Raw genomic sequence first — 14360 nt, 5'->3', positions numbered from 1 at the left:
TGATTTGATTTGCGAGTTATTTTGTCATGTTCATTATTTACTGACAGCCTCTGTACAGTCACCATGGAAGCAATGCTTGATCTAAAGGAAGGTATTCCCCATTTGAGAAATCATAATTCGTCATAAAAAATTACATATCATAAGAAAGTCGATGAATTTAAAAAAATCCATTTGAAAAAAAACCCACCATGGTCATTGCTTGCGTGATACTAAATTATTAGCAGAAGATTAGAACTCTTGTGAAACTCAAAAGATTTCATGTTCATATTTCATGTGAGCTTCTCTTTGTTTGAAAAGTGATGTTGTAACAGACCTTTTTTTTAATGTTTATGGATACATCACATTCTCCTGAAGCTATGTAGTAAACAAGGATATGACCAAACCCAGACAGAAAACAGATTAGATCACGGATCAACTCTTAACTTGAAAAGTTTCTAAATGGGAAGAACCAACGACAAGACAGGTGAAATTAACCCAAATGCATGTTTATTGAAGTCAACAACTGAACTGGTATCTTAACAAAAAAAAACCCAAATCAAACAAATACTGTATGAACATAACAGCCAACGGACGCCAGCCCACCACGGCATGCGGTTGGGTCTCGCCTTGATGACATCATCAGCCATAGTACAAATTAACATACATGACAGCACTATTCTCATGTGATATGGGTATTTATTCAAAAGGAAGACTTGTCATCCAAAACAATAATCCTAAAAAAAAAAACAAAGACGTCGTTTTTTTAGTCATCGAAATAATAACAAATTTTGTGTGAATGCAACACATGTAAGAGTGTCTCCGGAGTCTGTTTGGGTCAATTAATACACACCTCACACTCATACACTAACACACATACACACACATATGTACAAATACACCATAGTCACAGACGTCATGCCTGCCGTGCATATCCAGATATGTGTGCAGATGTGTATGTACCCAAGGTGTGTGTGCAAAGTGTGTACGGGTGCGCTTGTAAGAGTATCCAGCGAAGGCAACACTATATACATGAACTTATATAAAAATGGTTGTTGAAACAATAAAATATGCAGGAAAACAAAATTTCTAACCTTCAAGTTTTTGGAAAATCTAATTAAAACAAAAAAAAAGAGAAAAAGAAGGAAATGATTATTGGTCGAACTGAAAGTAAAACATTTAAGATTATGCACACCCTTTTACAAAACATAATTTAAAAATCAATTTGTTTGTACTACAAAAAAATGAAAAGAGATGACTGGCAGCTAGTGTGCGACTGCCTGGAGAGGAGTTGGTGAGAGTCGAGTGGTTGGGCAGGACAGCTCGGTCTGACTGAAAGAGAGGGTGGGGGGAGAAAAGCTGCTGTTTGCTGGCATCTGGTGACAGCTAGTCATTACTGCACTGATGCAATGAAATATGAATTAGACTGACTGCATGTCCCAATTTAACGCCATCGTACCCCGACATCGTTTTAATGAAGCGGCGGCTGGAAGGAGCGGAAGAAGTCGTACTCCGGCAGCCTCTCTCGGCGTTGTTCCGAGGGGCTGAGGTGTTCGAAGGAGGCACAGGCGGCTTTAAAGTGGGACACGGCCTATGTTTGCAGATCAGAGAACAGCAGGGAGGTCAGTCAGTCGGACGGACCGCCAGTCTTGTCTCAGGAGAGAAGCTCGTCGGCACTCGTCATCTCCAGCACTATCTACATTTCCAACCGTTTCTCATGCAAGCTACATGCTAGCACATTAACTAAGACGAAGGACAGGACGATAAATTACAGGCAAATACAGGTCCATTAGTTTTTAAAAGACACTACACTTTGTTGAGTATGAGGCAGGTATTCATTTCTCCATTCCACAGAGCAGAACTCCACAGGGGTTAGATACAAATCAAAGGTTACTCTTCAAAGTGGACAATAAACTCGGTGAGACAGCTTATCCTCTGGTCTGCAGACATGAATACTGAAGCTGGAGAGTGTTGAGGAGCAAACGTGGGATAAACAGCGCTCCGACGTCTTCAAAATGTTCGTCTCGGGGGCGTCGCAAGTCGTCTAGTCCGACAGAATAAAAAAAAAAAAAACAAGAAATCGCTGTTTAAGCCAAGTTTACCGCAGCGTTGTGACTCAGCCACCCCAAATTCCAACAGAGCTCTCTAGAAAAAGGAAAAATAGAAATAAAAACAGTTGACCCTGCTTCAGGTCACGTTACCCTTTGTGCTAAAGCTAGCTTATAGACACACTAGCCGGGCCACTTGCACTCGAAAGCAGCTAGCTAGGTAGCAGTCAACGACAATGCGGGGAAAGGTACGAAAAAGCACAATCCCTGAACGTTCCCAAAAAAGGGGTGTACAAAAACTATCACAGACATTAACTGTCTACAGGTAGGCCGACAACAGCGAATGGATTGTTCTCCCAAAAACACTCTCGAAAATAAAAGTGCCGCAGAGAGCCATCAGCGCACGCCAGCAAACCTAGAGGCGCTACTTCTACTGTACGTTTACACGGACTCCAGAATGAAAGAAGAGACCAGCAAGGAGACATCGGACATCGATCAGAGATGGAGGAGGGGGGAGTGATGAGGAGAGGAGAGACCGGGTGAAGGTGGATCAGGACGCAGACTGGATGATTGATTAAAGAATGAAAAGAAATGGACGAGCGGAGCTGAGGGGGAGAAAAAAAAAGAGGACATTTAAGTTCCTAAATGACTTTATTCAGCGTTAGCGCGGCCCAGACTCCGGCTCGGCTGCCTGCCCGCCAAGCCAAACCTTGGCACGTGTTGCAGTCTGGACCCCGGAGCCTCTTAGTTAGATTGCAATCAATTTCCACGACCGGGCCAAGTGAAGCTCGCCAGTGCCAAGGCGAACTCCGAACCTTAATAAAACACCGTTCATTTATGGGAACCTTTCACTAAGCTGACGAATGGTTCCTGCTCGCAACAACACACACGCAGAAAGAGAAACAATAAAATAAAAAGGTTTTCTTTTCTTTCTTTTTTTTTTTTTTTGCCGGGAAGTTTGTCATAATGCATGTAGGCAGTCCTGTTTGGCCCCGGAGTGGAAAGCAAGCAAGCATTTTCACCTCCCTGAAGCAGCAACCGCGCCAGCTTCTTAGAGGAAGCCATGACATCACCGCTCGATGGATTTGGCGGTAGGTGGCGTCGCCAAGACGGGAAAAAATGGCCGAGGCGAGCACTGAGATCAGCACGGGGGGGACCAACGGAAAGAGGACCAAAGTGTCCCACGTGCACCGGGCAGTGACACCTCACAGGAAAAACTCCAACAAACACTTTGACACCTTTCGAAGCTGCGTTCGACCGAGGTTTTTGCTACAGTTTAGTGTTCGGGAGACAAAGCGGGGGGGAATGGCGGCAGAGAAATATACGAAGGAACGAATGGCATCAAAATCAGAATACAAGTTGGAAATCGGATTTATGGACTCCTGGACTGACAGACACTGTAAACTGTTAACACTGACGGTAACACACTGAGACACTGCGGAGAGAAAAAACCTCTCATAAGTCCCGAAAAAAACAAAAAAATTAAACGAGAAAAAGGAAAGGAAAAAAAAAAGGAAAAGGAAAACGTTCCTCATACAAATATTTGCAGTTAAGGTTAGTTTTCATCTCAACGTCGTCGTCGTTGTTTTTCATGTTTTTTTTCCCCAGGTATTGATAGTTTTTTACTCTTCATTTCCACGCATGTAATAAAAACAGGCAGGCGTATTTTTTTCCTTGTTTTTTCTTTAGAGTATATAAGTTACTGTAATGCAGTAACAGACTGTATGAGATACAGGAGAGAGAGGAAGGAGAGACAGAAGGTAGAGAGGGAGAGAGAGAGAGAGAGAGAGAGAGAGAGAGAGAGAGAGAGAGTGTATTTACAGCACACCAAACATTTTCTGTCAAGTAAAAAGAATGCTATATAATTCTATATATATATATATTTATATATGTATACTGGAGCCCCCTCGGCTTGGTAGCACAAGGCGGGAATGCTATTTTTGCATGAGTGTTTGCATGTTGTGTGGTGCTGCGCTGCGCTGTTGGGGGAAGTCGATGGGATCGTACCGGGGCGGATTTGCGAGGACGCGGGAAAGAGGTTTGATGGCGTAAAAAGATTAAACAGTGAGAAGGGGAGATTATGTTTGCCAGTCACAATTTGCTTTGGATGGATTTCTCCGCCACTGGGATGTTTACAGAGGGATACTGCCTTGTTAGATGGAGAGAGGGATGACACAGAGACGTGGAAAAGACAGAGCTGGCTGGGGTTTTTTTTAAATGTCGAGGGGCGACGGGTCGGCGTGGGGTGAGGGGTGAAGTATCAGCTCGGGGAATGCCGGAATGTGACTTACAATTTTGCTTTTTCGAGGCAGGCTGACAGTTAGAAACATGATGCTTCGTGTGTATAAAATGTGTTAATGTGTCATACTTCGTTAGTAGGAGGGCTCGTGTTTGTTAATCTGAGCGTCTACGAGCTTTGGAAGTCCGTTTGAAGAGAAGAGTTCTTCCCTCGAGACGGACTCCTGTGTGCGTGTGTGTGTGTGTGTTTGTGTGTGTGTGTCTGAGTGTGTGACTTCAGTTCGTCCGTATGTCAGTGCAAAATCTCACTTCCCTGTATCATTGCAAAGAGGGTAGTACCAGTTGCAACTCATCGCTTTACCCTGCCCACAGTTCTTTCCCTCCCTTCCCCTCCCATCCTCCCTCCGACTGAGTGAAGAACTGAAGCGTCGTGAAAACAAATGGAGGGGGGGGAAGGTGTTCCCCCCTTCGCTCCTCCCCTCTCCTCTCTTCCTCCTTCTCCTCCTCCTCTTCATCCCGCTCCTTTCCTCCACCGCTCTATCCTCTGTCTAGATGAAATACTCCTTCTTGTCCTCTGCTCCGGAGTGGCCTCCCTCTGCGTTGATGATGGCCGTGTCGGCGTCGGGGGCGTCGTCCGAGCCCTTGGCCTCGTGGGTCAGATACGTTCCTGTGGACAGAGAGAGAGAACAGACAGAGAGGGGGAGAGAGGAGATGTAAGATTGCTGAGGCAGTAAAAGCTTAACACTGGGACTGTAAAATGGCTAAAGGGCAGAAGGACAGAGTGGCAAGATGTTCCAATATGAAGTCTAGATTATCACTTCAGGTGCTTTTGCTGCTTTTTTCTTTTCTTTTTTTTTTCTTCTTTTACAGTGCAGTAAAGTTTTCTTTAGGTTGTCGGGACGCGAGGAGACACAAAATCCTGAGAAGAGCTGATAAAAGAGTTTTTTTTATTGGTACCATACGGGATTTCTTTGGAGAGGTTTTATGAGGATGTGTCTTTAAGTCACTTTGCACTTGACTTCTCGGTGTGACCATTATTGGCTCTGCGGTTCCGAAGACGTTGAGGAAAAACTTGGATACATTTTTATTGCAAAGAGGAAGTTCTCGTTCATTATTTCAACAACCTTGTTTCAATGTATAGCTAGAACCTGCAGCCCAGTGAACAATGAAGCGTAATATGATCTAAAAAACTGCTCAATACGTAACCTAGAATTTTAGAAAGCTCTTTCTTTTCAAACCAAATGTATCTGTTTACCGAGGTGTCTAGACATCTTTTCACCTCCAAATCAAATCAATACCTACAAGGCTCCAATCCTTAGTCACCCAAGTAAAAGCCTTGTGTTTAATAAAATTTCATTTCCACGGTTGATTCTCTTCCTACAACCAAAAAGAAACCCTGAAACTCAACTTCATTTTGACAGTTTGACTCATCTTGATCGTACCTTCATATCTTACGCTTAAAGTGAGCGTGAAAGTGTGATCTTGACCTCCGAAATACAATATAATTTCAATAACCTCCACCTACAAAACTCATTTGTACTCACTTTCAGCTGCAGCTCACAGTCTTTTTTCACTGAAGATAGTTAAAGGAGAAGTTCACCCAAAAATGGGTAGGTGCACGCACTCGACTTGGATTACGCCGGTCGAGCTGTATGGAGCCATATCATGTTGGTTTTATGTTGTGTTTTTAAATTTAAGCCCCCGTCTTCGGTTGTTAAGGAGAATGCTGCCAAGCTCTGGAAATGTTTTGTTGAACTGCAGCTGACTTTCATGAGCTTCAGTCATGTGATAACAGGAGGTTGTGTGCAGCACAGGACCATGCCACAGCTGTGAGCGACACTACATTGTTTATCAGCGGGACAACAGGCTGAAGGAGCATCAGAAATGACGGCGACACAGTCGACTTGGAGGGGGTCGAAGTCATTGACCAAATGCTTAGGATCAGCCAGAAAAAGATTAAGGAGGGAACCCGATGCCAGAGAACTCTGAACAAACCACCTGTGAGGACCTGATCGATCTTCCACACTTGGTCCGACGTTGAAAAGCTACGTATGAGCGAGTCGAACTTTGGTTAAACCTTTGAAAGTGCAGCTTACTCGTCATTAAACAGCAGGTGCGCATCTTGTTAGTTGTTTCATCTGCTGCTCTCGTGCCCCAGTGGCAAGAATGTCCGCATTCACTCTCGCATTATGGCGGCGAGTTCTCATGTACTACACTCCTTGGCCCGCTGGCTCGTACACGTGCTGTCCCCAGACGGCGAGGAGCTTCACATGCTAACATCCCCCAGATCGCTCTCCCCTCTGCACAGGTGCTTTAACCAAGCCGAGGGAGTCACTAACGCAGCCACACGGACATGATCCCTCACAGACCTGGCATCTGTGAACACTGGCTACCAGGCAACTGTGTTCAATATCCTGAACCAGCTGGAGGCACCGGAGCTGGAGATTGAATCTGGCGTGCTGTGGTGGTGGGCAAGTGTTTATCAACCGCACCACCTGGGTGCTGAAACGTCTTTAGTACCCTTTCAGTTTCACCTGAATTCGCTTTGTTCTATGGGCTAAAAAGGTGATTTTGACACATGAATAAGAGTGTAAACAAAGAAAAAGTGACAGTGTTTTGTTGTCTCCCCACTCGAAGAGCACACGAGCAGTAAATAACTAACGCCACGGCCTGGAAGCTGTTACACTTCCACCACACTCACTTTAAAATCCCACATTCGACCATATTATTGCAAAATATGCCGCTGCAACATCGCTGACGTCAGGCAATGTAATCTTGCAGGAAGTTGTGCGAGCCAAAATGTATTAAAGAGCAATGAATAAACATTCGCCTATTGTCATTCATTAACTTTCTGATTCTGCTTTGACAGTCATATAGCTGGGGCTTATGCTTGGAATCCATATTCAAGTGTACGAGTGCATTCCTGTGTTTCCTTGCATTTGTAAGCGCGTGCATGTTTTGCGCTGTATGTGTGAGATCCTGTCCCGGTTACGCATGTATCCATATTTATGCAAGCGTATCTCGCTGTACGCTCATCATGCATGCATGAGCGTGTCCGCGTGCGTTGGTGTGGGTGAGCGTGTGAGCGGTTGACCTTTGTGTCTGATGAGGTATCTGCCGAGGACGATGAGGAGGCAGAGCAGGATGAAGACGATAACAGCCACCACCCCTCCGATCACGGCGTGGTCCACCCTCGAGGAGGTCGACATGGCTGTGGGGTCTTGAGAGAAGAGGGTTGGGGGGAGGAGAGGAGAGAGGAGAGAGGAGAGGAGATAAGGAAGTGGGAGTCATAATAAGAGAGAGGGAAAGAGAATGGATGAGAAAGAAGAACAGACAGCGACAGAAAATGAGGTAGAGACAGCAAGAGAAAAGAGGAGAGAGGGACAGACGGACAGATATTGAGAGCGGAGAGGGAGGAGGAGGAGGAGGAGGAGGAGGTGGTGGTGGATGGATATTGATGGAAACGGGAGACGGATGATGAAAGGCAGCAGAAATAGCGAACGAAAGAAAGAGAGAGAGAGTGAATAATGAGGAGAGTGACAGAGAGAAGGCAGAAAGAAAAGAAAAGAAAAGAAAAGAACAGAGGAGCGGAGAGGACTTGTCAATATATAATACCCAGGCACAGCAGCAAACCATCAGAAGACAAAGACAAGGATATGAAAAAAGCCAGGCGAAAGAAAAAGGGGGCCACCGCGTCACACCTCCATTAAAGATTGTTCGTGACAAACATGCAACAGGGTTCTGTGCAGTTTACCAACCGAGGCCCGATCACTTGTAGGAACCGCGTGGGAGCTGATGTCAGGTGAAAACCTCGTCCTTTGTCACTTAAACTGAAGGATTTTATTCTTTTCCATGAGGGAGAAATTTGAAAGCTCGCAATCTTGTCGTATTCAATTTCAAACTTTGATTGAAGCAACATTATGTAACTTTTTTTGCCTTAAAATAACAGCTTCAGAATCATTTTGCTGCCACAGTGTCTTGTCACAGGGTGAATGGTGTCTCTGTCTCAGCCACTCCACCCCCCATCACTTGTTTCTGCACTGTGTAAGTTCAGTGAGAGGGGAGGATCACAGCGCTACAGGTGTGTTTACTCTAACATACGAGTCTTCGACGTAATGACTTTGGTATGTAGTCAGCATCTACATTGCCTGACAGATTGTGACGCAGAATTGCACAAATTGCCAATTTCTACATAATGTTGCTTTAAATGCAAATCTGAATGCATCTGCGAGTGTAATCCAGTCAAGTAATCAAGCAACTTTTCTGAAATAATAATTTGTATACACTACTCTAATACGTGTTTTATTTAAAAAAATATATATATACTTTTGTTGTTTAGTTAAAGACAATTAATTTGCACTAAAGTATACAAAACGGATGTACAGTAAGATGTATTTAAATATATCTAACATTTATTGTACCATATTTTGGGGTGCATTTAGCTAAAAACAGCATACCATTTCAAGCTTTGGAGGAACCTTTCTGCATACAATTTTTAGGCATTAATTTGCGCTCTCGTTCTCTTGACAACTATGATCGTCTTTATACTAGCTACCATTTCACTTTTAACAAACTCACTTCTTACTTTGAAGAAGTATCTGGAAATGTAATGTCAACATGCTTTTATACTAGTATAATACACTCTTCTATAATGTTTATAGTTAGTATATGTGAGTGTACGCTTTCATTTTGAAAACATAAACAAGACTTCTTCTCCTCATCTCCAAAAAAGCTGGCTTTTTTTTCTCATGAGATTCAAGTTTTCACCCGACAGCAGATATATTCGATACTTCCGCCACCTACAGTTCACCTTGCTTCAGGCACTTTTTGCCACCTGCCCGACAGAGAAGAAGGCAATCTACGCTGAAATAATTTGATCCATCATTTCTTTCGCCTGACTTTTTCAGACCAGATCAAACGCTGGGTGTCAGTTTGAAAGTCACTCAGATAGCAGCACTTCTCATACTGAAAAGCGTATAAGGACTAAAAAAAGAAACAGATGGATTGGATACAAAGGAAAGGGGTGTTGCACTTGGTGAGTGTTTGAAGGGTAAAAAAACCCAAATGAGGGGCAAGGATTGAACCAGTCAGAGGGAGAAACAGCCGGCGTACACACCCAATCAGAGAACAGGGCTGAGAGGTTAAGGCACAGCACAGCGATCGACAAGAAAACGTAGACAAAACTTAAACTGAAGAAGAAAGAGAGGAACACGTAACAACCAGCCGGGGCATCAAATGATGGGTGGAACTGGCAATTTTAGAGGAAAAAGTCACATTTCAGCCGGTTACAGAAGTGAAGGGGCATGACAACAGCCAACCAGAGGCCAGGCGTAGACAGAAGAAACAGGAGAAGAGGGGGAGACGGGTGGTGGAGACGGTGGTGGGGGAGACTCTGAGCCCGAGTCAGAATGACACACACGCACGCGCACACACACTGAAAGTCGAACACACACCCACGGCTGGCCCGGCGTGGAGGTGAGAGGGGCATGCTGACGAGGCGAGACTGAGAATGAGCCCATAAATCCTGCTGTCAGCATCAAAGGAAAGCAGACAAGACCCAAGAACACCTCGAAGCCTGACCCCCCCCCCCCCCCCACCCCCTACTCCCTCCCAGTACCCTCTCTCTCTCACACACACACACAGAAACACACACACACACACACACACACACACACATATAGACACATAGAAAGCACACAAAGAGGAAGCGGAACACTGTGTAAATGACTTGCACCACTTAAGAGGTCACGCTTGTGCGTGTGTGTCTCTGTGAGATAGATGTTGTGAATGCCACTTAGGTGAATGTGTGTTCAAGCATGTGCGTATGTGTTTGTGTGTGTGTGTGTGTGTGTGTGTCTGTGAGCCTTTGTTTTCAACCTGTCTGTGCCTGTATGGGCAACAACAAAGCACTACGTGGGCTGAAGTATGAAATATTCATCCCTCCGCTTTAAAATGTACTTTGAAGTGTCCCCGCACTAGCTTTCTTTCTTTTTTTTTCCCGTGACTGACAGACCGACACAGACACACCTACAGACAAGTCAGACGGACCTACAGACGGACAGACAGACGAAAAGTTAGAACGACATAAAGTCAGAACGACAGGTGACTGGTGGAAAAGTTATACCTGCGGTGTTTTCTGCAGCTTCATCAAGTGGATGAGTAGATGGACGGATGGACGGATGAGTGGATGGATGGATGGATGGATGGATGGATGAGTGGGGGAGTGTGCGTTGGGGGGGATTCGGGGGACAAACAAGAAAAGAAGAAACATCAAACAGCTGTGACAAGGCCACACGAATGCCACTTTTTCCTTCATTTGTGTGTTTCTTTGAGTCTGCTCTTCCTGTCACTTTCAGTAAGTGTGTAGTGATTGCACGTGTGTGCGTGTGCATGCAGAACAAACTCCCGGTGTCTATGACTGACTCCCCAGTGCAAGCGCTGTTTGTGTGTTGAAGGAAGAGAAACAGCAAAGTCGTAACTTGAATGGTGTTTGTTTTTCCACTCCATTACTAAGCTCCTCGCATCTCGTTTGTTTGCAAGTGTGCGTGCAAGTGTGTAACTCAGATGGTTTTACCTGTGAAAGTGTACACTCCATTCAGCCGGACGGAAACTGAGGGAGTAATGGTGGGGGAGAAGGTGGAGGAGGAGGAGGAGGAGGAGGAAGAGGAGGAGGAGGAGGAAGGGATGGCGGTGGATGGAGCGATGCTTGAGGAATCAGTCGGGAGCAGCAAGTTGGGGAATAGGGCGTTGGAGAGGGTGGTGGTGGAGAATTCGGGGATTGCGGTTGCAACGCCAGCCGTAGAGGAGGCGGGGGGAGGGGAAGATTCAGATTCGGAGGAAGAGGAGGAGGTGGAGAGGAGGTCAGCGGCATCAGAGCCGGAGCCAGAGAAGCTGTCAGGAGGAGGGGAGGATGGGATGGTTGAGGAGGAGGAGGAGGAGAAAGAAGGGAAGGTTGGACTGGTTGAAGAGCCGAGAGAGGGGGTGAGGGTGTCCAGGGAGTCTGGGTCCATCTCATCTTGGGAGGGGGAGGAGGAAGATGAGGCAGTGGAGGAGGAGGAATATGAGGCGGAGGAGGCAGAGGGAGATGAGGCGGTGGAGTAAGAGGAATATGAGGCAGAGGAGGCGGAGGGAGATGAGGCGGAGGAGGAGTGGGAATGAGCAAGCGAAGCGCAAGAATGGCCATGGAATCAACGACCGGGACACAAAAAAATTTGAAGGGAGAGAAGCGCCACAACGAGCAAAAGCGGTTGGATGGCAAGCGGTGGCGGTTATGGTGGCGCGGTTGGATGAGAAAAAAACAAAAAAAACAAACAAAAACAGGAGGAAAGAAACGAAAGAAAATCAGAAGAGAAAAAAGATGGAAGTACAAGCAAAAGCCACAACAAACGACAGAAATAAAAAAAAAGTGATGAAGAAACATAAAAAGAAGAAGACAACTCTTTCTCTATATCTTCCCCGCCAAACATCCCTCTTTCCGACTGTCCCCCTCCCCTCTTTTCACTCTTTCTTGTTACCTTGCACCTGGAGTGGATACTCCCCCTGGTCCTGTCCGATGTCGTTCTCTGCGCGGCAGAGGTAGACGCCATTATCTGACTTGTTGAGCCTCTCGAAGCGCAGGAAAGCACCATCGACCTTGGCCAGCGGGGGGAGCCCTCCTTCCTTCTCCCATGTGTAAGAGGTGGGCCTGAGACAGGAGAGGGACAGGGACACAGAAAAAAAAGAGAGTCCTGAGTTGAACCATACATAGTTAGCAGAGTAACGTCAAATCAAAGAGTTACAAAAAAGATAAAATCAAAAGAGTGGCGAGGTGATGAGGGGAGAAGGGAGCTGTGACGAGAGATGCAGGAGAATGTGAAACGATGGAATGATCAAGGGCGAGGAAGGGATGGAAGAGGGGGAAACGGTTGGAGGAGAGGTTAGGCTGGAGGGAGAGGAGATGGAACAAGGAAAAGGTAAAAGCGGGGCAGGAGAGCAGGCGAGAACAAAGTGGAGCAGGGACCGAGGAGAGAGGGGCCCAGCAGACGACAAAAGTGTGGGAGGAGAGAAGGGAATGAGGAAGTAGGGGATGGAGGGGAAAAAAAGAGTGTCGCAGCTTGAAGAAGAGAGGAGATTAAAGGAGATGGAGGGAGAAGGAAGACAACAGAACAAAGATCAGCATTTCAAATCAGCCTGCGTTAAAAAATCCATTCTGCATAACAGATTGTGGATGAGAGAGATAGCAAGACGCGCCGTGATAAAAGAATCAATTATGTAAATGTGCAAGTCCTTAAGCACTGTACAGTAATTACAATGACGGCGAGTCTGAATCGGGGACAGACCTGAATGGGCTGGACTGATTAATCGCTTGTCGGAATGTGAAAAAAAAAAAAAAGCCTCAGCGACACCTAAAGGTGCAATCTGTAAATTCACGATGAAGGCCGGGAGGCAATTTGTGGCTTTACAGTAACAGTTGAAGACAGGAGCCATACATCTCCCAGACCGAGCTCCTTCGCACATATATTTTTTTTCTAAATCTAGCTGGATGCTTGTGAGAGGCCAAACCTAAAACCAACTCTATCCGTTGTTGCTGCAGGGCGAAATTCTCCCACTGAGTTCAACCTAATGGGGAACATCGTCGGCTGCTCCCTCGACACCCGCTGCTGAGCAAACACATGGGAGATTTACTAGTTTTGAATACGTGTCATTTTAGGAATAAAGAAGCTAACAATGCCACCCGCAAAAAAGAAGAAAAAAAAAGAAGAGCTCCATTGTTCCATCAGCTTCCCCGAGGCAAATAAAAATGAATATTCAACCATAAAGCCTTTTAAAAAACATTTCTCCGACCATGTTTGGCTACGTTGTCTGGTTACCTGCAATAAAAATGTAATCAGCTGTTGTACTACACCCCCTCCAAATGCAGGATAATAAGCAATTAACTGAACAATTAACTTCACATTTACAGGCTGTAACTCGCGCAGTGTTATTAAACATGACGCCCAAAAGTCAATCTCTGTTATACAGCAGGTAGTTTAAGTGCAGCGGGGCTGATTGGTCGGAAACCGCGCCGATGATTCCCAACATGCATGTCTGGAGTGTGCAGCGTTGCATTCTGGGCTGTGAGAGGAGACTTCTCCAGCGTACACACTGCACAAAAGTCATGACACGCTTCGAGATACGTCTTCATTGCAATTATGGGAAGTTTGCCGCAGCTTTTTCCTCTCACATCTATAATCATTATCACGGTAAAGAATTAGCCTTTGGGTGCTTTTGTTAAATTATTTATATAAGATTTGCTAAGTTATGTTAATGTCTGATATCTTTGTAATCCAACACTTATTTCTACAAAATGTTTCCGTCGTCTGATCTGTATCTTTACAGTCGGAGATTATCAAAGGATAAGTCTGATGTTATTTCATGTGCTTTCTTAATTTTAACAAATCCCTCAGAAGACGAATGATGCATTCGGCTAACTTTCATTACTTTCTGTCTTCCCTACACCGCTTTTTCACACCGCTGGTCCCTACACTAGATAGACATATCTGAAGTAATCAATATTATTATATAATGGATGAAATGACTAATCACCTGACTCTGCAGTTCTCTCCGAACTGTTTTTGATTGGGTCAGCTCTCTTTGGTCTAGTTTCAAGACACATGAAGCAGCTGATTTCAGCCAAAATCTCTGATGAACCTGCTGTCACTCCCTGCCCAAACAGCAAACAAACAACGCTGGCTGCTCGCCGCTGAAGAACGTGGAGCATTTAGCTGTATAAACAGCCAGTTATAATACCAGGCCAGTCACAAGGATATAGTATCAGCAGTTAACGTTTCTGCAAACCACAGATACGTCCAAGGTTGACATGTTGACAAAAAAAGGCGTACTGTATCATGTTCACATTATGTGCTTAATAGCCACCTTTCACATCAGGAGGTGGAGGTGATGGAGGTGTTATTATTACAAGCAGGCGAGGCTGCCAAACAGTCGACCGCAGCTCAAGTCTCACTACTGGGATTCAAGGACACCTAGTTTTTGTCCCAACCACAATCGGCTTTTTTTTCTCTTTTTTTTCACAGGAAGTCAGAGCATCTCCATCAGTGATCACGGCGACCAGAACAAGTG

General features: G+C 45.3%; 1 protein-coding gene across 4 annotated transcripts in view; it reads right to left on the bottom strand.

Annotated features, from left to right (window-relative positions):
* Positions 1–464: 464 nt before the first annotated feature.
* Positions 465–14360, bottom strand: part of cadm3 (cell adhesion molecule 3) — a 101740-nt gene continuing 87844 nt past the window's right edge. The window contains exons 8-12 of one of the 4 annotated variants that reach the window (XM_030402946.1): positions 11777–11946; positions 10837–11277; positions 10387–10404; positions 7357–7482; positions 465–4929 (exon numbers count right to left, since the gene is read on the bottom strand). In XM_030402946.1, coding sequence (XP_030258806.1) covers positions 4811–4929; positions 7357–7482; positions 10387–10404; positions 10837–11277; positions 11777–11946 — 874 coding nt within the window. In that variant the 3' untranslated portion in view covers positions 465–4810. The remainder of the gene's footprint in view (positions 4930–7356; positions 7483–10386; positions 10405–10836; positions 11278–11776; positions 11947–14360) is intronic. The other 3 variants (XM_030402947.1, XM_030402948.1, XM_030402949.1) reach the window with 3 other exon arrangements.

The sequence above is a fragment of the Sparus aurata genome, chromosome 21 (assembly GCF_900880675.1).
Source record: "Sparus aurata chromosome 21, fSpaAur1.1, whole genome shotgun sequence".
In the NCBI taxonomy this organism is placed as follows: Eukaryota; Metazoa; Chordata; class Actinopteri; order Spariformes; family Sparidae; genus Sparus; species Sparus aurata.
The sequence above is the reverse complement of the archived record's forward strand: the minus strand, read 5'-3'. Positions and strand labels throughout refer to the sequence as shown.